At 39.6% G+C, this 26,043-nt stretch overlaps 2 protein-coding genes across 5 annotated transcripts; both read right to left on the minus strand.

The window, feature by feature from the left end:
• Positions 1 to 549: 549 nt before the first annotated feature.
• Positions 550 to 6,967, minus strand: LOC116319126 (NADH-cytochrome b5 reductase 2). The gene is made up of 9 exons (XM_031738357.2): positions 6,841 to 6,967; positions 6,514 to 6,660; positions 5,966 to 6,038; positions 5,481 to 5,587; positions 4,587 to 4,716; positions 4,366 to 4,449; positions 3,898 to 3,983; positions 3,692 to 3,791; positions 550 to 897 (listed from the first exon to the last, which is right to left on the minus strand). The coding sequence occupies exons 1-9, from the start codon at positions 6,853 to 6,855 to the stop codon at positions 725 to 727; spliced, it is 915 nt and encodes a 304-aa protein (XP_031594217.1). The 5' UTR covers positions 6,856 to 6,967; the 3' UTR covers positions 550 to 724.
• Positions 6,968 to 8,322: 1,355 nt separating this feature from the next.
• On the minus strand, positions 8,323 to 25,458 carry LOC116319115 (ovochymase-2). Of its 4 annotated transcripts, none has more exons than XM_039615863.1 (16): positions 25,351 to 25,458; positions 24,653 to 24,754; positions 24,438 to 24,535; positions 23,484 to 23,581; positions 23,205 to 23,377; positions 22,087 to 22,182; positions 21,824 to 21,915; positions 21,444 to 21,645; positions 18,647 to 18,679; positions 18,466 to 18,556; positions 17,587 to 17,720; positions 15,895 to 16,038; positions 15,044 to 15,168; positions 14,871 to 14,964; positions 14,661 to 14,792; positions 8,323 to 8,835 (listed from the first exon to the last, which is right to left on the minus strand). In XM_039615863.1, the coding sequence occupies exons 2-16, from the start codon at positions 24,735 to 24,737 to the stop codon at positions 8,699 to 8,701; spliced, it is 1,734 nt and encodes a 577-aa protein (XP_039471797.1). In that variant the 5' UTR covers positions 24,738 to 24,754; positions 25,351 to 25,458; the 3' UTR covers positions 8,323 to 8,698. The 4 variants fall into 4 exon arrangements, with proteins under 4 accessions (XP_039471797.1, XP_039471795.1, XP_031594199.1 ...); XM_039615861.1 differs by having other exon boundaries at positions 14,871 to 14,937; positions 21,824 to 22,002; XM_031738339.2 differs by having other exon boundaries at positions 21,824 to 22,002.
• Positions 25,459 to 26,043: the final 585 nt, after the last annotated feature.

The raw sequence follows: 26,043 nt of genomic DNA on the forward strand, positions 1-26,043 counted from the left end.
GGGAAAATAGCACAAAAATTGTTGAAGTAGTTAAAGGCCAAAAAACATACGAAAGCAACTAGAATAATAAAGATAAAGAATAAAGAGAAACAGGAAAACAACAGCGTGAACGCCTATAACATTCACACAATAAACAAAATAACAGGGTTATGAACCATGCATCGTGTGGCAACAAAACAGAAAATGTAAATAATCGTCAGGTCTGTCATTAGACAATTTCAACTATGAATCAGTTCATTCAACAGTTTTTGCATATTTGATTGGATATGTGAAAAATGCATGGATGGATGGTATCCTGTTTAATCTATTTGAAGAAAATCATCAGATTTTTAAAACTTGTATGGTAAGTAAATTTGTAATAAATTTTTAAAAAGTGATGTGAATAAACTGTGAATACATTTTAATGTTCACATTTTTATCAAAAGCAGAAGGTTTGTATATTGCTTCAGCTGCATGTTATGTTCTGCACTTTTTTTGTTCTTTGAGGAATTAAGTTGTAATGTGAAGAATAACAAATACTCTAATGCAGCATGATGTATAAAAAAAATCAACACTTGTTTTTCGTCTTTATTTTGCTTCCTTTACACGTGGTAGTGTCCCTGACATCAAAACTCACACATAACCTGAATGAAATACAGAAAATTACAAACAGGTCATTTAAATGACATTCGTTTGTGAGTTTGAATGGTAGGAACATCTGCAGCGACTGCTAAATGACGAGATACTAGTATGTAAAGATGTTTTCTGTTCTGTGTCCCAGTTTTTCCAGATTTGGCAGACAGGCGTTCTGGATCATAGGCGCAGGGCCGCAGAGGACGATGAGGACATCGCTGGACGCAGCGGGGAGGTGCTCCTTGATCATGTCATAGGTCACAAATCCTGAGCTGTAGCTCCAGTCTGGAGAATAAGATCAAAGAACCACAAAGCTGAATTTTCACCAGTATGTGCACAATTCGGATGGTGTTTTTAGCACAGGCCTATTTAAATGTGAAAGAGTTTCAGTCGTGCATGATGTCAGAGGGTTTATTGTACCAAACAGCCACAACAAAAAACAGTACAGCCGAACTATATATGGCTTATTCAACATAGAAGCGTGTCTTTGATTCTGCTTTTCACTCCTTCTCTAAACGCGGAATATTAAACACTTCTTCTTTCTCTCCTTTTGAGTCTGTCTCTGTCTTCAACGCCTCAGAGGAAGGAAGGGAGGCCTTTTGGTGAAAGGCAGGCAGAACTAAATGACAACCTCCATTAATAGATAAAACAGGAGACATTCAAAGAAAGAACACACTATCTGCTGCGGGTTTTGGCAAGACGAAGATTTTAGTGTCAATGAAGCCATTTGCTGAAGAGGCTTGTTCAACAACAGACAGTCATCTCTCCATCAAAGGCCAGCAAATAATGGCACTGCTAATGAAGAGCTCTTCAAATAAATAATGATCAAGGGCTGATGTGTCCCGTTTCTGAGTGGAGCTAATGAAGACGTGACAAGACAAAATAAAAGCAGCATTCAAAGGTCTCCACAACAGAGATTATGTAACAATAATATGCTTGTTAATTCAAGCTGGCTTTAAGGAATATACGAGAGAAAACGGGAACGTTTCGCTAAGCTGCTGTAACACCTTGTGGGAACTATCTCCCTCCTCAGCCTGCAGGGATTTTCCTTCAGCTGAGGCGTCTTCGTTTGGTGTCAGCAGTGAAACCAAACGCCCAAGTATCCAGATTTATCTTGCTGCATGTAGCCTGGAGAGTCTCTAATACTCACATACAGGCCTGCCGTATATCCTGTGTGGTAAAATGATCAAATTAGTCACAGAAAATGTTTCTCACCATCAACTTGAATTTAGTTACAAAGTTATAAAGCCATTTTCCTGTCTGGCCAATATGTTCAGAAATGTTACAAGTATCAGTTTGAAGTCACTATTGGTCATTTTTTTAACAATAAAGGTTTTCCTTAATGGATAATCTGAATAAGGCTGCGATCACAGCAATTTTATTATGTCTAAGCATTTTAAGCTTGAACTGGTGCTCCAAAAGGTTAGGGTTAAAGTCAGGGTCAGCTTGTTCATGCGACCTGCATCCATTTTCTTCATATGCTATTTCCTGATATGAGGCGTATTTTTAAAGGTAAGAAAATATTACTCATATCTGGTTTACTTCACGAGAAAAAGGGAAAAATACTGCCAATAATTTGTCTTCATTCCCTGTTGGTTTTCTAAGACAACAAGACATCTTCAGAGTAATATAAATATACAGGAATGGAAAGATCAAGTAAAGATAATAAGGTCCATATTCATATATATTCATAAAACAAATGGTGAAACTCATTATGGATTTGCAAACATCTTCCTTTTCTTTCTTTCTTTTTTTTGCTGAACTTTTTCTGTACGACTCGTGCACTCACACATACACATTCTAACATCACAGCCACCTTTTTATTGTTCATAGAGTAAAAGCTTGCACCACAGGAGTCACACAGGTGTACTGCTACATGGCAGTCACGAGGGAGGGAGTAAAAAACAACACTAGCTGGGAATTTGCAACGCAAAGGAAGTGTTGTCTCTGCAGACGGAGCAGCATGACAATTCTTGTCAGACTTGTGCTTATAGGCAGCTGATGAACTGAAGCTGCCAACTTGACCCCATTCATATGCTGACTGATATCGACTTGACTCCATCTTGTGGCAACATTTATGGCAGGTTTTAGAGCCAGTGTTGGTATGAGTGGGAAAAAACAATCCATACAGAATAATATTGGAATATTCTGCGTGGTGATATTGATATTTGCAATATATAACTTAAACTGTCTCAACTGAAAAACATTCAGTATTTGAACACACCCAGCTTATCCCTTCTAACTGAGAACTCGTGGTTAATGGTTCAGTCACACAAGGAAAAATAGGACAGCAGCCTCTTTGCAACTGAAAAATATCAGTGGCTGCCTGCATTTGTTGTACTGAATTATTTCACATTCTGTGAGCGATTGCAACATCCTCTTAAGAATGTTGCACATTCACAGCTACTTTTGATTGCACAAGTTGCCTGATAGGAAGCAACATTTCTGCAAACAGTCGCTGTCTGACTTTGACTGCAATCATTTTCTCAGAGATTGTTGAAGGTTTGCAAATAGTTGCTAAGTTATAAATGCAGACAAATTACCAATAAGTTGTCATCAGTCTGAGTCTTTGTCAATGAGCACAGCTCAACAGGATTTGAATCTGGTTGTATTCTGCTTAGTTTACTATAGAACGGGTAAAATTGAACTTCTATTAAATATGAATTTCTGTCTATGCAGACGTCAACAGATGTGATTTTTGCTGATTTATCACAGTTGCTGTATTATCAGAAACACGATTCAGGCTGATATTATTAGTCGGGCAACATTTATAGTCTGGCAGGTTTTAGCGACAGTGCTGGTATGCTTGATAATCGCATTTTGCAGCAAAAATAAATGATAAAATACATAACTGTAGTGATATAGCTTTATCTTATTGAACAAAACATATACTGTTTTATATATGCATTAAGTGTATTGTAATCGTGGAAGCATTTGTCTCACGCTCTACCTTGTAATGCTGCTTTTTTCCACATTCAGACTATGAATTAGTGCTTAAACTGAGCCCTCCCATTTTATTCTGGAGTGAACATTTTACAGAGTGAATTATAGATCCATAGATGAAGACATTTCCTCTTACTCTGTGGAGGTTTGTCCAGTGTGAACCACAGCTGAAGTCTCTCAGGATGGTTCTTCTTCACCTCCTCCAGCTCCTCCCTCAGTAAGATGTCTTTCTCAGTCTGAGATAAAGTAAAACCCAGCAAAGTGGTTTGACCACAACACTTTCCCTTTATATGCAGTTATAGAATTCAACTGAGACAACGCAATATCCTGCACACAGCTGACCTGGTTGGCGAATATGAGAGAGCACTTGGTGTTGTCAGTGGGGTCTGATGAGATCCTGCGAATTAACTGCAGCATAGGAGTGATACCTGGGAGGGTGAAAGACACCGGAGTTAGTCTCAGAGGTGAAATACAGACTTTTCTCATTTTTCCAGTAAACTGAATGTGCCAGTGGTGCAAAGCAAATATCAAAACTTTCTAAAAGTTAAAGCATGTCACAGATTTGAGGACCACAATTACACACGAGCAGAACAGCTCTTTTCAAACACTCGGTCTGTATTACAACCCAGTCATCTAAAACACACTAAAATAATAACATGATGCAGTAAAGCACTTGAAAAGTGTGATTACATGCAGGTCTTAGAATCACTTTAAGGTAAATTACACTTCTGCAGATTTGTGTCCTCTGTGACGTTCCTCTGAACGAAGTGCGTGTATAGTTAAAGTTATTAGAGTGATCTGAAATTGAACCTGTTCCACCAGCGATCATTCCCACGTGCTTAAACTTCCGAACCTTTGGCTCTGACTTCTTATCTGGTCTGATGGCAAACTGACCTGAGTGGATGACACAAAGTCTCAACCAAAGCAGTTCACACAGCGCCTCCTGCTGGTGTCAGCAGGTTAATGTAGAAGCTTCTTCTTCTTATTTTTTCATTTTTTGGTTCTTTTCATAAAAAACACCATCACCACACCATTGCCCTTATACACCAGGAGTCCATTGGGCCCTCTGAAGTCAATAGTGTCTCCAATAGTCATGCTGTCCAGGTACTGCGACATCTTCCCTCCATCTGGGAAAGACGGGTGGGTGTTCTTGTAGTAGACCTGGAGGAGTTTACAGAAGGACATCACAATTTTAATTTCACCTTCTTCTGCAGTCTCATTTTCTCCAACAGTGCAATAAAAATGACTTCCAGGCTCTGAAATGATCCACCCAGCCGGTAGTAATCAAATGTCAAACTTTACACATATTGTCTAATATTACTATTGATATGGCCTTTTTTCTTACTGAAAAAGCTTCCTTATAATCCAGAAAACAAAGAGTATGTAAAACCAACATTCAAAATGTTATTTATGCTTTTGGAGAAAGCATCACGATCACAGTTATGTGACAAATGATAAAACCTTCTGTGTGGAACAAAGCATCTAAGAACACTGTGCTTCAGTTTTCTGTATGAATGATATTCTAGTGTTAGCTGTTAGCTTAGCACTCATTATTATATACATATAAAATTACTCCAGAACATCGGCGTAACTTTGTGCTAGACATTCAAGATCAAGAATCTCTGATCTCTGTCTAAATAAATAATTTAATAAATTTCAGTTCTTTTTAGGAATTATTGCTTCAGACTTGGTTGCCTCATTTACTCATGGTCTTTCATCAGTTTCTAGGGCTTTGTACAAATGGCTTATAGTATAATAAAAGTGATAAGAGTGTTTACTAAGGGCTTATTAAGCAATGACTGACTGTCCAACTGATAAGCTCACTGACAATAGTAGCTCAGGATGCAATACAGACACTCAGATCTTTCCTAAATTTCTTAATAACTGCTCTACAGCTCAAATGTGAACATGTTAAGGTTAACCACCTTAACCACGAGGTCAACATATCCTTGGTGCTCATCACTGGAGACTGGAGTGTAGGCTCTAACCACCAGAGCGCCATTCACCTTTGCTGACAGGTACACATGCTGGCCTGCACAGCGGACAGAGACGGGGAAGAGAAGTGGCAGGTTTGGTGCAGTGTTGGGTTAAAGTGAAACAGGACGGTGGGGAAAATGTTGATAGAGGAAATGAGGACAGTTCTACGGATGCAACAAGGAATCGTGAGCATCACTGTCAAGTGCTAATACTTATCTATTCTAACCAAAGTCCAATAATCTTTTATTTTTGATATTTAACTGGTGTAATCAGCACATGAGCTTGCCTTCTCATTTTTTTTTGTCTGGTTATACTGCAGGATAAGTACGAGGAAGTGCTAAAAGTGCTCAGTGCTCAGATAAGAAAATCTGCATGCTTGCTTTTTTTTCTAGGATTTTATCAGAAGAGAGAAAGAGAAGAGCTGGTACAGTACCTACTGGCAGCCCAAGGATGTGACTTCCAGATGGAAGGCCAAACCGAAATTTCTTTGTGTCATGACTGATTTCCTGCACAAAGACACAGCCACAGTGCCATAAAAAGAGAAAATACATATAGTATTATCCTTCTGGGCTTGCTAAATAAATCTCCCATGGCTTCAGTTTGAAGCTTTATGTTTATGCAATACATTAACAGATATTTGTCCTATTATGTAACTGCATATTGAGGCTATTTAAAACACAAAGACCGTTCCAGGCCTGCAAACCAGTGTACTGCAGAAAAACAGAGCTGTTACAGCTTACTCAGTGAGAGCAGCAAATCTATCACTGCACCCCCAATAATACGTTCATATGATGGGAATTTTTTAGGGTCAACATGAGTGAATTTCAAAGATTACTGATGAGAAATATTGTGAGTACAAATGTGCAAATCTTGTTTTTTTTGCAGTCATTTAAAAACTACATACTTTTTTATTATAAACATAGATGCAGGTCTAAACACACACTGGATTTTGTTAAGCGTGTGAGTTTCTATGCAGCCCACCTCTTTGCGTATAAGTGGGAGAGGATATTTCACAGTGGGATCTTGGAGAGTAACGGGCAGCTTCTTCTTCTTCTCACCTGAAGAACCTAGCAGGAAGTAGAAAACTGTTCCTACCACCGCAAAGACAGCCAGCAATACAGGGATCACCTGCAGGACAAAGATCAAAGTGTGAACATGCTGCACTTACTTATAATCCAGTTTTATACAAAGTTGTGTGTTCACATTCAACCGTTCGTAGCACGCCCAGCGATTTCCTCAACATTTAAGACAGATAAACAGTTTACATTTAATAACTGAAAAGGGAAATAAAGCTCATTTTTTTCTCACCAAGGTCTCGTCCATGTTTAACGTGACAAATTAGTCAGTCAGAGCCTCCCTCTCCTCCCACAGACCAGAGTTCACACAGTTAAGGCAGTGACAGCCTTGCCTCATTCACTCTACACACAAATCTCAAAAGGGGCTTGGCTTCCCACTGAGGTGAAAGGTGACACGGGGCCCGAAGCACCAATAGGAAGACAGATTTCATCATGACGCTATATAGTACAGAGGTGGTATTCAGACAGCGAGGAGCAGAGCCTTGAAATCACACCACTGACAGAGGGGAGGAGAGACAGGCAAAGCAGATTATATAACAAAGACCTTCACTGCTCTCTACAGGGGCACAAAATACTTTAGTCACTTCAGAGAAAAACATGCTTTTCAGAAAATAATGAACTCGTGTATGAATATTTCCACAAAAAGGCATCTAATTCATTATTTTATACAAGTTAAACACAATCATGGATAAAAGTTTCAGCTGGCATTCAATATGTCCTTGAGTTAACCAGTAATCTTTAACTGTGAGCCCAGTCTTAATGAATCACTGTGAAGCATCACAATTAGTTTTTTGTGTTTTTCGGTACAAAGTAATCCACATACGAAAAGGCAAGAAAAACAAAAATCAGCCTACACATCATCTCTCATGATCAAACTTAAATCTGTTAGAAAAGTGTTCATTATACTAATGAAAGAAAAAGTGGGGCAAATATTATGAATCTTTACTTAGCAAGCAAGCAATTAATATAGCACTCCCAGCTGAAAACAAAGTGCTGTACACTTGACATGCCAAAAAATGATACATTGGAAAAAATAAAAGTAAAATAATATAAAACAATAATTTGAATTAAATTAAAACTATAAAATCAGCACACTAGATTGAATTAAAGCAGTAAAATCAGGGTCAAACTGTGTCATAAGTCAAAGAATAAAAATGGGTTTTAAGAAGTGTTTTAAAAGTGCACAATGAAGGCGCCTCTATAATGTGCAGTCAGTCCTCAGTCAGGACTGCATTTATTTAAATCACATAAATTATATTTGGGAAAACAAAGCAGGCATTTCTGATATTAACTCAGACATAGCATGAAGGATTGGGCTGGGTGGAGGTGGGTTGCAAAGTGGTTTGCTCAAATACTGCACCCTGTATGAGATTAGCTGGTTGGAAGTGTAGACTTTACCAGCTGACCCGTCACCTGATGTGGTGTTGCACTGAGCTGGTGTCCAGTTGATCTCCTGGGATTGAGGCTGAGTTTGGCTTCGTGGTCTTTTGTCAAACGCCACTATATTCCTTTTATTAGATACTATATTTTATTCTTTACATCATGTTTTTTGGCAGTTAGAATTGCTAAAAATCAATGTAACATCTAACTGCTTATCTTTGGGAGTATCCATAAAAAGATGAGCCAATTTTATTTGTACCCAGTAACAGTTGCAGCATTTTAATCATTTTGTTTAGTCATAGTCACCAACACTGATAAAAACATAGCACGGGGTAGAATAATGCTCTCTGTATGACTCTGTGTCAAGTCAAATGATTTAAAAGCAACAAATGTTGACCAAATCGCTGCAAAAAATTATGAGGCAGATTTTTAATACAGTCTTTAATACTTGTACATAACTTCAGGGTAAGAAAATAGCAAGATGACAAAATGGTGCGAGGAATATCCTGAAGCTTCTGTAACACAAATGACTAAACTAAACTACCAGTGTGGTTCTTGAACTATCATTATGTTGAAAACTGGAGAGCAAGCATTCTAGGAAACAGCAACAAGTAACAGACAAGGGATTAAAAACTCCCGTTTTTGCATTCCCAAGCAGCAGGAGAGTTAAAGCCACAGGTTTTCACAGGTAACCTCCTCCCTGCAGGTTACTATGCCAGCTCTGATGATTCACTGCTGTAATCTTCATCTACACTCCAGTCCACATTCAGGGTAACATCCTCTGAGGCGTCATGGTCCACGGCCCGGAGAGGCAGGGCTCTGGTTCTGTAATGCTGCACAACTGGTTCTGCAACACAGATGTTAAATTAACAAAGATTTATGTGGACAGATGAAAGAATCACTGTACAAAGAACCAGTCGTAATCTCATTATGTAATTGTGGGATGATGTGAAAGCAAAATACTACATGAATGTAACTAAGCCTAGGATGTCAAATCATTTTACTCCAATTTTGGACTCCAGTTTCAATCACTGTAAAGAAGTTAAACTACACATTCAGTCTCTGAGACAAAGAAACACAATTTCGACATTATCTCTCAGTTTTTCTATGTGATAAAGAAACGGTGGAGTAGTAAATGAAAGAAATCTGTCAGCATGACTCTGGGCCTAATTTGTAAGAAGAAAATGTGTAAAATTAAACAAATCTATAGTTTAATTACTCTGGTGTATTGTGAATGGCCATGACAAGATCTTTATCAATAGGAAACGCTGTAAAACTTGTAAAATTGTTGTGAAAATACAGTTAAAAGTCCTAATTCACATTTTCCAAAGCCACCCTTCGGGCTGGATTGGAGTCTTTGATTCTGGCCCCAGAGCCTTATGTTTGACACCCCTCGTTTAAACAATAGATTCTTCCTGCATTAATAAATCTGTGCATTATGATTTGTAATGGAACTGATACAACTCATGTTTTTAAAAAGTTTTGGGTAACACCTGATAATAATCACTAATAAAAGCTTGACTCACTGCAGCTTATTTTACCGTATATACCTATCACTGTAAGGAGGATAATAACCTTCACTGTTATCAAGAAACGCCAGCAAAACACTGCAGTGCAGCTGCTCAACAGCCAGCAGCAGGTGGTTGTGGCAAAACTGCAGGTCAGCTCCAAGTTTGACCTCCATAACAAACAGATCATTTAAAAAAGAGCAGATTTTCTTTTAAGTAAAAGAGTAAAGTAAAATAAAGTAAAATAAAGTATGGCTCAAACTAAAAAACGGGTTTGTTTGAGATGATCTGCACGTTTCCTGAAAAGTGCGCCTGTGTACACAGGAAATAAAAAAGTACTAGAGATGTTTTTTTTGTTTTCTTACATTTGCAAATATTAAAGCAATTTAAATGGCAAATGCAGAATCAGGAATGGTATTTAGCAACAGCAACTTTTTTAACTGCTTTACCTTCAGTACCTATAACATATCACTAGAGTGCGCTCTGTACCCACACATTTGCACAGTCGCCTCAGTCAGGAGGTCTGAACCAAAACTTGTGTCTAGAATAAAAGTTTGATTCGCTGATCACGTGAATCCTTTTCATGCTTTCTGGCGATGGTTGATGATGGGTTAACTAAAAATCATATTTTAGGTACTCTCTACACTCAGCAAGTGAAAAATGTATATATATAAAACACAAAGCAGCACAAAGAGAAGCATGAAAACCAAAAGATGCATCTGAAATGACTATGCTTAGCATTTTAAAGTCAAAAGTTATCACTGCAGGTTATCACTGCAGGTTACTCATCACCCTCTTTTAATATGAAATCAGTTAAATATTGTGAAATGAATCTAAAAATAATCTTTGAGGCATACAGGGGGGCTATGAGGCCATAACAGTGATGTGCTGTTGCATCATGTGATGTTTATCTCTGCCCAGTGCCTGTTGTGTTTCCAAGCACCCTGACAGCCTGGAAAAAGAGAGAGCCCTGAAACCCGTCTAATTATCTTAATGTGATGTATTTGGGTTTGTGATTGAAAGACAAATAGCTATGACCTTTTTTTTGGTAAAATATACACCCGCCCCCTCATTTTGTTAGGTCAGCTGCACATCAACACAAATATCTAATCAGCCAATCACTAAATGCATTTAGCCATATAGATGTGATAAAGACGACCTGCTGAAACACAAACTCATCAGAATGGGGAAGAGAGGTGATTCAAGTGACTCTGAATGTGGCACAGCTGGTGATTCCAGACTGGCTGGTATGAGTATTTCACAAACTGCTGACCTGCTGGCATTTTCTGACATAATCAACTGTAGGATTTACAAAGAATAGTCTGAAAATTACAGAAAGAAAGTAAAAACCCAGTGAGTGGGAGTTCTGTCAGCTAAAATGACGTATTGATGATAGCTCAAATAACCACTTGTTACAACCAAGGCATGCAGAAGAGCACTTCTGAACACAAACTTTGAGGCAGATGGGCTTCAGCAGCAGAAGACCACACTGGGTACTTCTCCTGTCAACTAAAAATAGGAAACTGAGGCTATAATTAACACAAGCTCACCAAATCTGGACAATACAAGATTATAATAAAAGAAAAACTTTCACTGGTCTGATGAGTATCGATTTCTGCTGCAACGTTTGGCTGTTTGCATCAGAATTTGGCATAAAAATGTGGAAACATCGATCCACCCTGCCAACTGTATCAACAGTTCACGTTGGTGGTGGTGTAATAGTGCGAGGGACCCTTAGTACCAACTGAGTGTCGTTCAAACTCCACAGTCTACCCGAGCATTGCTGCTGACCATGTCCATCCCTTTATGACCACAGTGTGACCATCTTCCGATGAGGACGTCCAGCAGGATAACATGTCAGAAGCTTAAATGAGCTCAAACTGGTTTCTTGAACATGACAAATCAAACTGGCATCAGACAGGCCTCAACAGCCGCCAGATCTCCATCCAGTAGTAGTCTGGCTTCAGTCCCAACTTATCATTAAATAAACAACAAGCTTCAAGAAGTGATGATAAATCACAGAAAATATCATACATTTCATAAAATTTTAGAGGCTAAAAACTGAAAATGTGGCTGTGACTCATCAGTTTTTACGTCTTGCTTCATGTGTATCGTTGAAAACCGTCAACCATAATTCAAACATTTAAAATTCAAGAAGGCGCTTATTTTGCAACACACTGTAATACCTCCAGCCACACGTTAGTGTTCATTTAGCTTTCTTTCCCGACCACACCTGCCACCTACATTCATCATGAGTCATTTCATGTAATCAAAGTCTTTGAAACGGGGCGGAGCTTCTACTTTCTCAGAAGTGGGAAGATGAGGTTCAGTTGGGATAAAGCAACAGCAAAGCAACACCATGGTCTCACAGGTACTGGGTGTGGTGACGGTTAACCCGGCAGACAGGCAAAGACAACTAACAGGTTTACGGCGAGAGTGTGGCGAGACAGAGAGCTGATGAAAAACAGAACCGATCAGAAAAAAATTACAAAAATGTTTTCAACAAAAAAGAAAAGGTCATAAGCAATCTGAATCCTAATTCAAAGGATACTTTAAAAAAAAAACACTGAGGAGTGAGACAGTGAGAGAGGTGAAGGTGGAACTACACACACACACACACACACACACACACACACACACACACACAGGTGGAACTACCTGTTTCTCAGGTGCTGTTGTCATGAGGGGCAGCCTGCCGAGGGACTCTTATCTCTGTGCAGTGCACAGTAGAGTCATTAAATATGGAAAGCTCGACTAAATGACTGGCATATACTGTATGTGATGAGTGCACATGTCTCTTCTCAGAGGACGCATTACATCAAGACTCGTGGATTTGATTCTGAAAACTGATATGTTGCACCCACATACTGGTAGTAATGCCAAAGGTCTAATGCTCTTTAACAGCAGCTCACAGGAAACCCTCACAGCTCTACGGGGTGTGAACTCAGTCATAAACTGAAAGGCATTTCTGTATCATTTTTGGAACAGCCCGCACCTGGATATTTAGTTTTCACAAAGTATCTCTCAGAAAATACCATGACAAAAACAAAGGTGGGAATTCATGAAACAGTATAATCTGTTACAAAGCTTTAAAAAATAGCTCAGTTATCTCGGCCCTACAGGAAGACTGTTTGAAGAAAAGTAATACTGCTGAACAGTATTTTGGGAATGTGTTCATCAGCCTGCTTTCTACAAACTGTTGAGTGTTTCTCACATTTTAAGCTGTGACGCCAGTGTTAAATGTCTTACTGCCATTCTAAATGCCACTGACGCAGCTTTGTTGGGCCCATAACACCACCGCTGGATAAGCTCAACACTTGGAGTTGGCAAATATCATTCATTCATTAATTCATTCACTCATTTATTCACTCATTCCACTCCTGACCAGCGAGCAGCGACACTGCAGCAGCTCGATATTTATTGCCTTGCACAGGGACTCCTGAGCAGCAGGGACAGACAGGCCACTGTCACTGTTCTTTATTTCAAATAAAGAATAAACAAAAAAACACATTAAAGACCAAAAAACAAAGACGAAGCAAAGCACCAACCAAAAGCTGTCAAAACATCTGGCAGATCCTCAACATCTGTCCTCTTTTGGATATGAAGGTCTGCAGAAAAATGCAATAAGGTTTGTATCATACTTTCATGGGTAATTATTACCTTTATAGGTTTTACTTTTTAACTTTATGTCCTGAGTCTGATGACTCAGTGTTTGTGTTTGTTTATATTATCTTTTGTTCTTGTTTATTCTGGTTATGTCTTTTGTTAAGATTTGCTATTTGTTAGGTTTTGGTTCTGTACTCCTTCTGTTCCTGTTCTGTCACTTTTGAGAGTCTGTCTACATATGTGTTGAGTTTCCTGTTTTATTTTGAAGGTTTGTGTCTTACGTTAGCGTTTTCAGTTTTGTGTGCGCCTCCATCTCGTCCGTGTAATCAGTGTCAGCCGTGTCTCCCAGCTGTTTCCTCTCAGTCCTGTTCACCTCTTGTATTTAGTGTCTGCGTCTTCCCCTGCTCATCATTGCGTCGTTCTCTACTGTGTGTTCCGTCTGCCCGCCTGTCTACTTGTTTAGTTTAGTTACTTTCCCAGTTTTCCCAGTTTTCTGTTTTGCCTGCTGTCCAGCAATAAAGCTGAGTAGTTTTAAGTTCACTTTTGCCTCCGCGAGTCCTGCTCTTGGGCCACCATTCCTGCCTGCCTTCACACAATCATGACACTTTATTACAGTTATTAATGATTAATGTCTCCAAATTGTAATTTTGTCATTTGTATTTGGGGACAAGGCTCTGCTCTTGGCCTGAGACGTCAAAGAGCAGGGCAACAGGACTCGAGCACCGAACAGACGAGAAATATAACAACTGATAAAGTTTCATGTGTAATGAAAGGGTGGGAGATGAGACTGAGATCAGCTGATCCGCTTGGAGTGCTGCCGACCTCTCTGACCTGCCAGACTTGGATTTAATGAAAGGTATTTTTAAGTGCAACCATCATCAACTCAAGTGTGCAGGCATAAAAGAATATAAGGGAACGTGTGATATATATTGTTTTAAAAGTAAACGTTTGTTTATTCTTGTTGGCCAAGCATTTTTCAGAGGCTCATACTCACTAGGATACGATAGATGAAGATAATTACACAACATTTAAAGTATTAAATAAAGCCACAGAAATTTGTAGAGACAACAGATTATTGGGCTGGTTTACAATCATCAGCATTTACTATTTACTAATAGATTATATTACCAAATGAAGAAAAATTCATATTCACAGATAATAAATACCAAGTCATACTTATGAATCATTTCCTCTAATAATTTATATATAATGTTTGAAACCATTTTTATTTTTCATTAATTAATGACTCGGATACTTTTGAATACACGATTAATTATTACGTCTGGTGTCATGCTTGATGAAATATGCAGCACACAAGACAGATGTTTAACACCTGGCACCTGCAACATGTTAGTCTGCACATGTAAGTGGAGTGGCCTCCAGTGTGACACAGTTCAAAACATCTTTTACTGATGAGAGGGAAACAAGATGGGGCCCACCGAAATGGTCTGCAGGCCGGCTACATTTAACCCATCACTGATCCACTAAACCCATATTGCTAGACTTTCGGCATGTTAGTAGTTACTCAGTGGTGGGAAACACACGTGCAGTGGGGTACCTGTAATGCTGATGAATGTCAGTGTAGCCCTGAACCCCCTATGAGTGATGCTGCTGTCCGACGTAAATTGAAGCACCATGGTGCTGTTGTAGGACAGGACAGGAGGAGGGATACTGCCGCCACACAGCAAGGCTAAACAAAGGAATGAAACAAAATATTGAGTGATACAGGTATAAAAAGATGGATTCTGATTTGATGTATCCATCCTACCGATCTCCTCTGTTCCTTCAACATCTCCAAGGACAGTGAGGGAATCATACAAGCATCTCTCCGACTCCTCCAGGTCAAAATCAGTAAACTCCAGCTAAAAATATAGAAATCAACCAAATATGTCCTAATAATACCTTAAGAAGAATACCAGCTAGGTAAGTTGTGCAGCTCACCTTAACTACATGACCCAGAGGAGCATGGATTACCCAGCGGAGGACACAGTCATTACTGTAGGCTTGTGGGTGATTTGGACTGTGTATAGAAGCCTTATCTTCAACCAGAACAAGTGTCCCACATCCTGAGTGTGCATACACACACACATAAACATTAGGTTACATTAGACCAGGGGTCTCAAACTCCAGTCCTCGAGGGCCGCTGTCCTGCAACTTTTCCATGTGTCCCTGTTGCAACACACCTAGTAGGTCATTAGCAAGAGTATAGAACTTGAATGCATGCTGAGCTGGCAATTCAGCCATTTGATTCACGTTACAGCAGCTCATGAGTGAATGAACATGGTGCAATAAAAGTATTTTAGAAGTATATGTTTCCAAATACATATATTTACTTAAATTTACTTGAGTAGGTAGGGTTAGGGGTTGCCACCTCAGCATGCAGTCAAGTTCTATACTCTTGCTAATGACCTACTAATTGTATTCAGGTGTGTTGCACCAGGGACCCATGGAAAAGTTGCATGACACCCTCGAGGACTGGAGTTTGAGACCCCTGCATTAGACAGTTCAGTTTAAAACATTTTAAAACACTCATCTGCACACAAATGCACATTGTTAGCAGCTGTTTTTAAACCTATACTGTGTTTGTATTTAGCCTGTTGTTGTCTCAAGCAGCATCCACCTGCATAATTTGCTGTTTGTTACAAGAACTACAACCCACAGACACAGCAGAAGCTAAAATTGTGTATGAGCTGAGCACGCAGGGCGTGCATCACTCTGCCAGCTGTATAGTGTATAATCTGGGATTGCATAATGTGCTTGTGTATGTTTGCAGTGTATGTTGTAGTTCCCACCAGGATGAAAGTGTCCTTTGACCGCATGGTGCCTAATTACAAAGCCACTTCCTGCTCTGCTAATATCAGAGGAAAAGAGAAGTGTGGCATTGTGGGAATTATTTAGAAGAATTGGGCCGGGCAGCACACTTCCACAGAATACTCCTGTAACACAGAGGCACAGGAAGACGTTTAGATATTTACACACACTTTTCTTTTTTTACTTGCAAATGTGTAAAACTGAGAGTCTCATGTTTGTGCTTTTAGAAATGAAAAAAGGGGTTTTAGAAGCAGTGATGTGTATTCCATGAACAAGATTCTCTCATTGTCAGTGTGTGCAGTCGGGGTGTCATTCAGTGTTTTGCAAAGACTAAACCTGTGCTTACCAGCAACATTTGGCTGCATGGCCACCAAACAAATCCTACAGCCCTGTTCATCAATTCATGTGCAGGTTAAAGAATTAGATACACCGTCAAAGGTGTGGGAAGCTTCATGTTTTCAGCCAAGCTGTTTATAAGCTACAGTATGTAGGCCAACCACATCCTGACCCTAGCACACTTTTAACTCACAGCCAAGACACAGAAAAACTGCTGCTTCTTACAGCCGTGTGTAAATTATGTGATCTGGCAATAGGAACATGCCCTGTATATAAAAGATGGGCATAGCCTCCACAGTGCCACTAATTGGTTTGTGGGCTCTGTAGTTTGAAGCCTCATAGTGGTTAAGCCACCATATTCACTTTTTTTAAGCCACGAGTGACCACATTTGAAGCGGAGAGGGTGGAGTGCTAAGTTATCAGCTCCTACGGGCAATGGGTGCAACATCCATGTCTGCTACTTAGTACTTGTAACGGTTTTACCAGAACTTACCAGAACAGACGCACAATTTTCTTAGGTCTGTGCCAAATAGCAGGTCATGTTATTTGGTAGATAATTCCCCCCAAAAAACAAACAAAGAGTAAGTGACTTAGTGAAACTAAGGCCCAGCAGAGAGCCATGAGCTACAGCTGCATGTGTCATTGCATGTCACTCAGTGTGGCTACGCTTCTAATTTTAAACCTCACCTGCATCCAAGTGGATGAGGTGTAAAAACAGAGTTGTTACAAAAGGGGAGACGATCTAAAGTAGCCAAAATTGTTTTTTTTCACCAACATTTTTCTAAAGGTATTTTAACATCGGGGTTTGAGGTTGCCATTGTAGGCACTTCTGCATGAAGTCCAGACATATCAGAAATATTGCCATGCTGTCATTTCGAAGAAGTGAGACAAAGGAATGTATTTTTAGAAATGTTTCACGGGTCCTTTAACACAGCCATCCCCAGAGGTCTGGGTGGCTCTGATGCATCTTTAGAACAGTATAAGCTGGTATATTGGATTCCTTTTCCTTACAGTATCTGAATTCTTTCACCCATAAAGATGACATTTCACAACTCCTCCAATTGGCCTCCAAGTGGGAAAGAGTTAAGAGAGTCATTACTTCATGACCCCCATGTTTGCTCATATTAAATGAATAAAGGTGAACTGAACAGAAGTTGAATAACTGACTTTTTCAGTTTCAAATATATGGGTATTTCACATTACATCACTACAATAGACCTACGTATAATGATAGTATTGTGAGACTCTGTGATTCCTACAACATATGAAGGTTAGGCTCCAGGAAATGTTTGTAAGTCAGTGCACTGTAAGTTGAAATGAAGGTGTTTGAAACTCACCAACAGGCCGATGGCTTCCTATTGAAACAGTGAGTCGATCGTACCGACAGTATGAGTCGTTCTCCAAGTCAAAAAGATCGAACTCCAGCAGAATACTATAACCTGGAGGAACGCTGATGCTCCACAAACACAACCTGTGGAAAGGCATGAACAGTTTAACCAGGGTACTGCATCTTCCTTCTTTATATCCATATAATCCTGAGCTAAAAGTCAAATGTTAGTTTTTCAGAGTTTCTCATCCTCACAGAATTATAAGAAATATTGATTGCCAGTTATCTTATTAAGCACAGTGTTAGCTCAGGCAGCTTCCGGCAGATCGGCTGATCTCAGTGACCGCTCATATCAGCACATCTGATTGAGTTGCTTTAGGCTGCACATCTGCAAGCCACCTCACAACCGGGGCAATCGTGGCTCAAGAGTTGGGTGTTCGCCTTGTAATCGGAAGGTTGCCGGTTCGAGCCCTGGCTCGGACAGTCTCGGTCGTTGTGTCCTTGGGCAAGACACTTCACCCGTTGCCTACTGGCAGTGCGCCCCAGGGTGGCTGTGGCTACAATGTAGCTTGCCATCACCAGTGTGTGAATGGGTGAATGACTGGTTGTGTAAAGCGCTTTGGGGTCCTTAGGGACTAGTAAAGCGCTATACAAATACAGGCCATTTACCATTTACCCACCTTGTCTATTCAGTCTGTATCAAAATTAATTGATATCACATCTGTTGCATGGACTGGTTGTTGCTCTCTCTGCCATCTTTTAAATGTATGCATGTGGATGGCCTCAAATATAAATCACTAGAGAAATACAGTGTTCTCTTGACTACACTGATTCTGACTGAGCAGGCAGTTAGTACCGCCACTTAGTTCTTCTCTGAAGTGTCACTCACTGGTTGTTGTCATAGCGATCGCCATGGAGCCTGGGATTTTTGATTACCCCGTTAATGTCAGACACAGGCCCATCTCTCACACTGCAGAGTCCTGAGACACACGCAAACATCAAAGAAGCATGAGCACATTATGAAATATAGATGAACAAGAGTTGGTGTAATGAGTGGAAAAATAACTCACTTGATGAAACCGTTGTCTGCTGCTGGTGCTCAGCTGAAAGAAGTAGAAAGATGAAAGAGACAACATAAATAAAAATGGAAGATTTTCATCTTTCACAGGGCTCGCAAAATTTCAAAATCTCTGGTAGCCCTTCGGGCAGGCCCTCTTCAGTTTTTGGTAGCCCAAAATAAATTTAAGTAGCCCGAATAAAAAAGAGCAATTTTTTAATGTTTTGTTTCCTTTACAATATTATACATTAAAGTATAATATTGTAACGGAAACAAAAATTAATCAGAAAGTTGTTAAAATACAAATCACAACAACTGTATAAAAATCAGTCATCAACTCAAATACTTGGTTCTAATTGAACAGAAATTTCTATGAACTTGTAAGAACTGTGTAGAACATGAATCAGTCTGTGTCAGATCCTGAATCTGAAATTTCCACTGAAGTCAAGGGTAAGAGGTAAGGGGCACCAAGATCGAGGCCATTTGCTTTTTGAAGTTTGCAAAGACTGCTAAATTTTGACAATGGTAGTTCACTCTTTGCAACATAGTACGCTTTTGAAAGATTTTTCAGGACTTCTGCTTATGCTTGGTTTATTTTTAGTGTGTTTTTTGCAATTGCTGTTTGTTCTGGGAAAGATATTGCAGACTGAGCAATAATGCATTTCTTGCATTTCTCATGGGTTCTGATGGGGTCTTTCTTAAAATTACTGGTCCCAGTTACAAAGGCGCTTGTCGACTCAAATGAAATGAAACTCACGACACACCCGGCAGAACATCATGTTATTTAGCTCGTCATATTCCAGCCACAGAAATTCTTTTGTCCATGAAACCAAAAAAGCTGAGCTTTCTTTTTGCCTCATAGTCTGATTTGTCATAACGTTTCCGTTTTGTGGTAGGCTTTTCTTTGGCTGCCCCTTCTTCACCCTGACCTGTCTTATTTGGCTCAGCAGAACTAAAATACCGACGTAAATCCTGCTGCTTTTACACATGTACTTACATAACGGTCAGCGATTCTCTGCGCAATCAACCTCTCACATGTTTAAGCTTGCTGTGGGAGATTTCACTTGTCACGTTTGAATAGTAAGCTAATGAGTGATAAGGCGATGTCAAAGGAATTGGTGCGCAATTAATCGTCACTCACCAATCAGTGCTGCCGCTCTCTACACACCGTTCGCGCGATCGCAAAGTGAAAGTGAAAGCAAAAAACAAGCACAAATTCAAACGCGATTTCACTATGTCACATATTGACAGTGGCTCATCGATGCCGATGACATAATTACTCAGCTACATTTTCGAAAGAATGCAAAAGGACTGACATAGATTTTCCCTTCCTATGATAGCCCGACGGGCAGGGCTGAGATAGATTTTGGTAGCCCGACTGGAAAAATCGCTAGCCCCGGGACGTCGGGCTAGCGATTTTGCGAGCCCTGTTTCATCAGAATATTTGTTTCTGGAGGAACTGTGGACAAAAACCCACGGTATTAAACCGCATATTCATGTAAAATTTATTAATTCATATTTATTCAATAAAAAAATTTTTTTCCTAATTTTCAGAATTACACTGCTGAGAGTTTAAACAATTCAAAACTGTCCAGGGACTTGGTTTTTGTAACCTTTTCTTTTCATAAAAATAGTAATAAAAATCTGTTCTAACCATGATGACAGCATCGGATTAAGTCCAGCATGCTTTGATAAAGCTCAGCCTCAAAAGTTGTCTTTGTTGGGATCCACAAAGTGGTTCCATATGGAGAAGCAACAGCTTTAAATTTTATTATGTTAAATATTATTAACAGCAGCAGCTGCTAAATGAACTGCAGACAGCAATCTGTTGCTCATGTTTGTGCATCACACACTGTGTGAAAGCTAACATCATCATACAGCGATGACACATATGCATGCTATGCATCTACTGTACAAAAGTCCTGAGCCAACCCTCATTTCTTCATATTCTGCTAGGAAAATGAGAAATAATGTTATTGTTTTTATAGATTCAACTACAGAAAAGGAAACAGATGATACATTTTTGTGACAAACTGCTAGTAACAAAGTATCAGATGCATCTTAAATTTGTTTATTTGAGTTATCTGTTGTGTTTAGACAATGTTAAGTGGTTTTCTTCAGAGGAAAGAAGCACTGCTCTAAGGCTGGAATGAAAATGAGTGACAAAGAAGTCAATGCAGCCAGGAAAACTTTGAAAGGCCTTCAGAGAGCTGGGACAGCTATTACGACTGCTCTTTAAAAACAGTTACAAGAAAGTCTGGCTCCTTGGAAGCAAAGTATAAAGAAAGGAAAGGTGACTCAATACCTTTTCACAGTACTGTACTCACAACAGTTAGAAAGCTGGGCGATTACACAAAGGAATGTCAAAAAGGCAAGTGTGTTTGTATATTACGCCATGAAGGTCTGTTTTTTAAGAACACATTTGAATCAATTGCTGATGAGGAAACAAAGAATCTTTACCTTCATCTTCTGATATTTCAATAAACAGACATTGTTTACATTCCTGTCTGTTACATCACATTTTAATGGTCTAGCAACACTTTAAAGGTTAGGAAAACAGGTTTCTCATCACCTTTATATGTGGGTGGAGGCATATTTACTGCAATATATTTCTACAAGCTTTAGCTACTTTTTAAGTTTGTCCCTGACTAAAATACAGAGTGACAATCAGATGGATCAGGGTGTAATAGTCACTTTGTGCCAGTGCTGTACTACCTCCACATATGGTTATCATGTGACACACTATGTGTATCACACTCTTTAGAAGTGAATATGCTGCCACATCTGATGATAGCTGTATCAAAACCTACCCTCTCTCAATTTACGCTTGATCCAAGGCAGCAGCAGCCTGACGTCAGTGAAAATCCCCGGAGAACCTCGTTTGGAAGGGGGGCGGCTGCTGTTGTTTCCCCAGCTCCTACCACATCCTTTACCCCAGGAAGTCACGCCCAGAGCCACCCAGTGATGACCTTCTGACCTTGCTGGACATACTAAAGGACCTCCTGAGTCTCCCTGGACAGAGGATGAAGTCGTGGGTTAAGGGATGAGTCAACACACATATACACAAACTATTTAAAGCTCAGCGGGACAGATTGACTGATTCACAGCAGTGACCTGTGCTGTAAATAGAGCATCTGTGAGGATGGAGAAAAAAAAGAGAAGTTATAGATATTAAAAAGATTTTTAATACCTGACAAGCATCTCTCCCTCCTGTCTCTGGGCCGGCACATAGAACTGTCATGCTTGGCTGAGGCCGGATGAGTCTCTGGTTCATCATAGAACCTTTAAGAGTTTGGAGGACATATTTACATTTGGCTCCATCAACCAAATCCAAATGCACCTCTCTCAGAACCACAGGAAGACGGCCGCCTAAGAAACAGTTACATAGATTGGAATAGATTAAAAAGCTCCAGACTACTTTAACAATATTTAAAAGTCAGAAAAACGACATACGTTCCTTTATCCTTCCCCATCCAGCCGTCATGCAAGTGGTCTGAGGAAGGATATTCTCATTAGGTAAAGGCAGACATATCGGCTGGACACGAGCTCCTGTTGAAAAAGTCACATCAGGCCAAATTAAAAACCATGGTGGCCCTGTAGTACAAAACACAACACAAACACAACATTCCTTGTTTCTGTTTTCATATCATTGCATCATGCTTGAATGTTATTCTCAGTAGTGTCCTTGTGTGACTTTTGTCATTGTTGAACCTGACAAAGAATCTGTAAATTGTACTTGCTTACATGTTAGCTATGTGTGTCCCATGGCAAGCTATAACACTTCAAGCAAGCATGCAGACTGCATACACATCACTGTGCTCTGAAGATCTGAAGGGACATCTTAGAGCCATTATATGTTAAAACTACACTGAGCTTCAGTCTGCTGCTCCCTTCTTCTTGCAAAGAAGGGAGCAGCAGACTGAAGCTCAGTGTAGCTCAGCATATCTGATTGGCCAGACGATCTTCCTCACAACTTTCTGGGGAATTTGTCTCAAACAACGAGTGGTCACATGTTAGGTGAATGTGTTAAGCACTACACCATGGAGCCACACCATTCCAGCATTTCAAACGTAAATATTCAGTGCAGTCAGAAAACCTCCCACCTAGATTCGGATACCCGGTTCTTGTGAAATAATCCAGAAGAAATTGTTTAAAAAAAAAAATTTGATAGAAAGGGTTAATACAAAAGATATAATTCTCTTTTTACAGTTGATTTGATTCATTTGTAGCCACATAGCTTTCTCTAATAACCCACTAGTTTGTGAAGTCAGACAAGAGCATTTTCTCCTTCACTATCTTAATGTTTTGAAACCAGATGTGACAGATGAGGGGTGGATCTGAAACCATATGCTCATTGACTTATTTGCAAATCATCAGCCAATGAGCAGACCTGGACTGAAATTTCCACAGTAGACTTGATTTTTTACTCAATATGACCCAAAGTAACTCGAGTAACAGAGCAAATAAACAAAGGATGCAGGTTTAAGGCACTTGTTTGAGTCTCTGAGTCGAACACAGTGATCAGTATGACACATCGTTTAATTTTGAACCAATCCGAACAGAAAACTTGCCCATCTGGATGCGTTGGTTCAGCTCTATGAGAGCTATGTCATAGTTCATCGGCAGAGCAGGGTTGTACTTCTCATGGACTGAGACAGACTTGACCAGAAAGACTTGCTCCTCCTCATCGTGTACTCTCTGGTCAAACTCTCCAACAATGACTCTTACACCAATGAGAAACTCTCTAGAGAGAACATTCAGTGTTCATTATTTATTCCTGTTACATAAAATGTTCATTCAATTCTGTAATGCTTAATTATAAGTCATGTCAGTGACATAACACTTTATACTTTGACAAAGATGTGAAGCAGTGTGCAGCAGTCATTATCCAGCGGTCACTCAAGATGGATCCTCCACAGAAATGTGAGCCCCTGTTCTGGAGGGAAACCTGAGGACAGACGATCCATAAGAAGATTAAGCAGAGCCAACAGCATAAGTCAGTTTGTCACTAAAAGAAAAGGCTGGTTTACCCTTTTCTTTGTGTTTGCTATGGCAGCCTTAAAAATGACACATTTTCATACAGACCCATGAATGCAACATTCATGTAAAGTGCAGCAGATGTGTGAAGTTTAATATTTAAAATGATGAGCAAACAAAGTTACAGTTTCTCAAATTGCTGGAATGTGGTGCTGAATAAGGTTTTTTTTTATAGCAACCCTTTAAGGCCTGAACCACGAAATAATAACCAGAGAAATATACTTTTTTTGAAAGTGAAGCATTTATTGAACCTTTTGACAATTAAAAATATATATGTCTTTGTAGTTTGTTTGCTACATACTTTTGCGTGTGTCATTTATTTAAAATTTTCTAGGGGAAAAACTGATGATTTAGAAGTTTTAAAAAACTCTCAAACGATTGTATGTGTCAAATATGATATACTAGGCGTTAAAGGGGTTAAACTGAGCAAATGAGCAACGAAGCAATTTATCCACACAATTCCATGGAGCTGTCTTTTTTTGGTTCATAGTGTAAAAGGTTACTCCCATCTCTCTGTTGTTGAGTGATCCTCAGGAAATACCAGCATGAGCAACCATGTCATGTTTGTGGAGGACAGAATACGTGGTTAGCCTGCATAGCTGGTGATAACCATCAGGGCTGAACAAGAAAGGAAACTTCAACAACAACTTCAACCACTGATATGCATTTTTAAAGATAAGCAAAACAGCAGTCAGATCAGACAGCTAAGCTAAAGACAAGAAAGAAATAAAGAGAGAAACTTGAAAGAAGAACTGTAAATAACTGACCAACCACGGGTGTGATCCGTACATGGCTTCAGTTCCTCCTACCACCCTCAGAGAGGAAACCATCGGGTTACACACTTGAGAAATCCCACATTTTGAACCTAACAGAAAGCATCAATACTTTTGAAACCACTGACAACATTTTCCCTCAGCTCTGTGTCATTCTAAGACATGAAAGGTTGCGTGTTCCTCTTTTCAGTACCCATCCTATTACTCACCTGTTTGAGCAGCATGGATGCCAGTGTTTACCCAAAAATACAGAGAGAGCAGAGCGGCGGTGGTCCTCATTACTAACCCAAGCATGGAGAAAAGGTCTCATACTGGGAAGACAAAAAGGTTTATAAAGACTAGTGTGATGTGAGGGTATACTCACAAACAAACCAGTAAAGGCTGGCCGTGATGGTGATTGGTGAGTTCTAATGTCGCAGTAAAAATTAGTTGTGGTGAATGTATTTATCATCTCAAGGTCAGCTGTGGTGAGGTGCACGGGGTGTTATTGCTGCCTCAAAAACAGGGCAGCAGCTGTAAAGCCTTCAAGGGGGAGAAACAGTCATAAAATCACACAAAAGGACAGAGAGAGCACACTTACGCCGCACAGACTGAAAAGAAGTGCTGACGTAAAAGCAGACAGAGAAGAGGAAAAACGGGAAAAGCAGAGAAATAAAACGACAAAATCTTCTAAGTGTCAAAGCTGCAGCCTCTGTGATTATCACAAAAATATTTACATTTTTTATATTTCACACAAAAATCTCATTTTCAGAGATGTTTACTTTCTTGGATATTAGATTAACAACCCTTACTGTATTGCTTGGTTAAAAACTTGTTGTAAAAGCTTAAAAATACCAAGTCCTGATCGTATTTGTCACTTTGTGATGACAAAAACGACGACAGGGAGTTGAAAATTCATTTTACTTACCAGAAAGCAGCACTGTGAGAAACAACTGTGAGCACGTGTCTCTTTTTGTTAACCTGTGCTACAAACAATACCTCAATCTCAGAGTTTCCTCTCCCAGTTACACTTGCAAATGACCGAGAAGTGCAGAGGAGTATTCTGCTCGGTGAGCAGTGGAAATTATATAGCACCGAGTGTCCCATATCAGTAAAGTAGCAGTATCAGTAGAGCATTCCCAAAAGGAAAGTGTACTGTAGATATTTTAAGAAATACATTGTTCCAACTAAAACCAGTGGGTTACAACTAAAGACACATTTTCATCCAAAACAGCTCATATTGTTTAATTTACAGCCAGGAAGACATGAGTGTGCAGGTATGATACTAATAATCTGTTAGGTTAATATATTTATATATGCTCTGTTCTGGCTCTGCTTTGGACTCCACCAGCTACCAGCTTCATGATAACTTTGTAACTAGATTTGCTGAAAGACAGCATAAAAGATCCACTTAATTCTCAGATCCTAAAGTGAAGTGTAAGTGCCTTAAACCTGCATCTCTTTTAATTCCACCAGAGGTTGATGTCTGTGGTTGCAAAAAGAATTCCAGTTTCTACAGAGTGAGTTTATTGACATAGTCACTAGATTCACTTATACTAAATAAAACATTAAATCCGTTTTGCAAGTTTTGATCATTCTAAAGGCAGTTGCACATCGTATG

The sequence above is a fragment of the Oreochromis aureus genome, linkage group 7, assembly GCF_013358895.1.
Source record: "Oreochromis aureus strain Israel breed Guangdong linkage group 7, ZZ_aureus, whole genome shotgun sequence".
Lineage (NCBI taxonomy): Eukaryota > Metazoa > Chordata > Actinopteri > Cichliformes > Cichlidae > Oreochromis > Oreochromis aureus.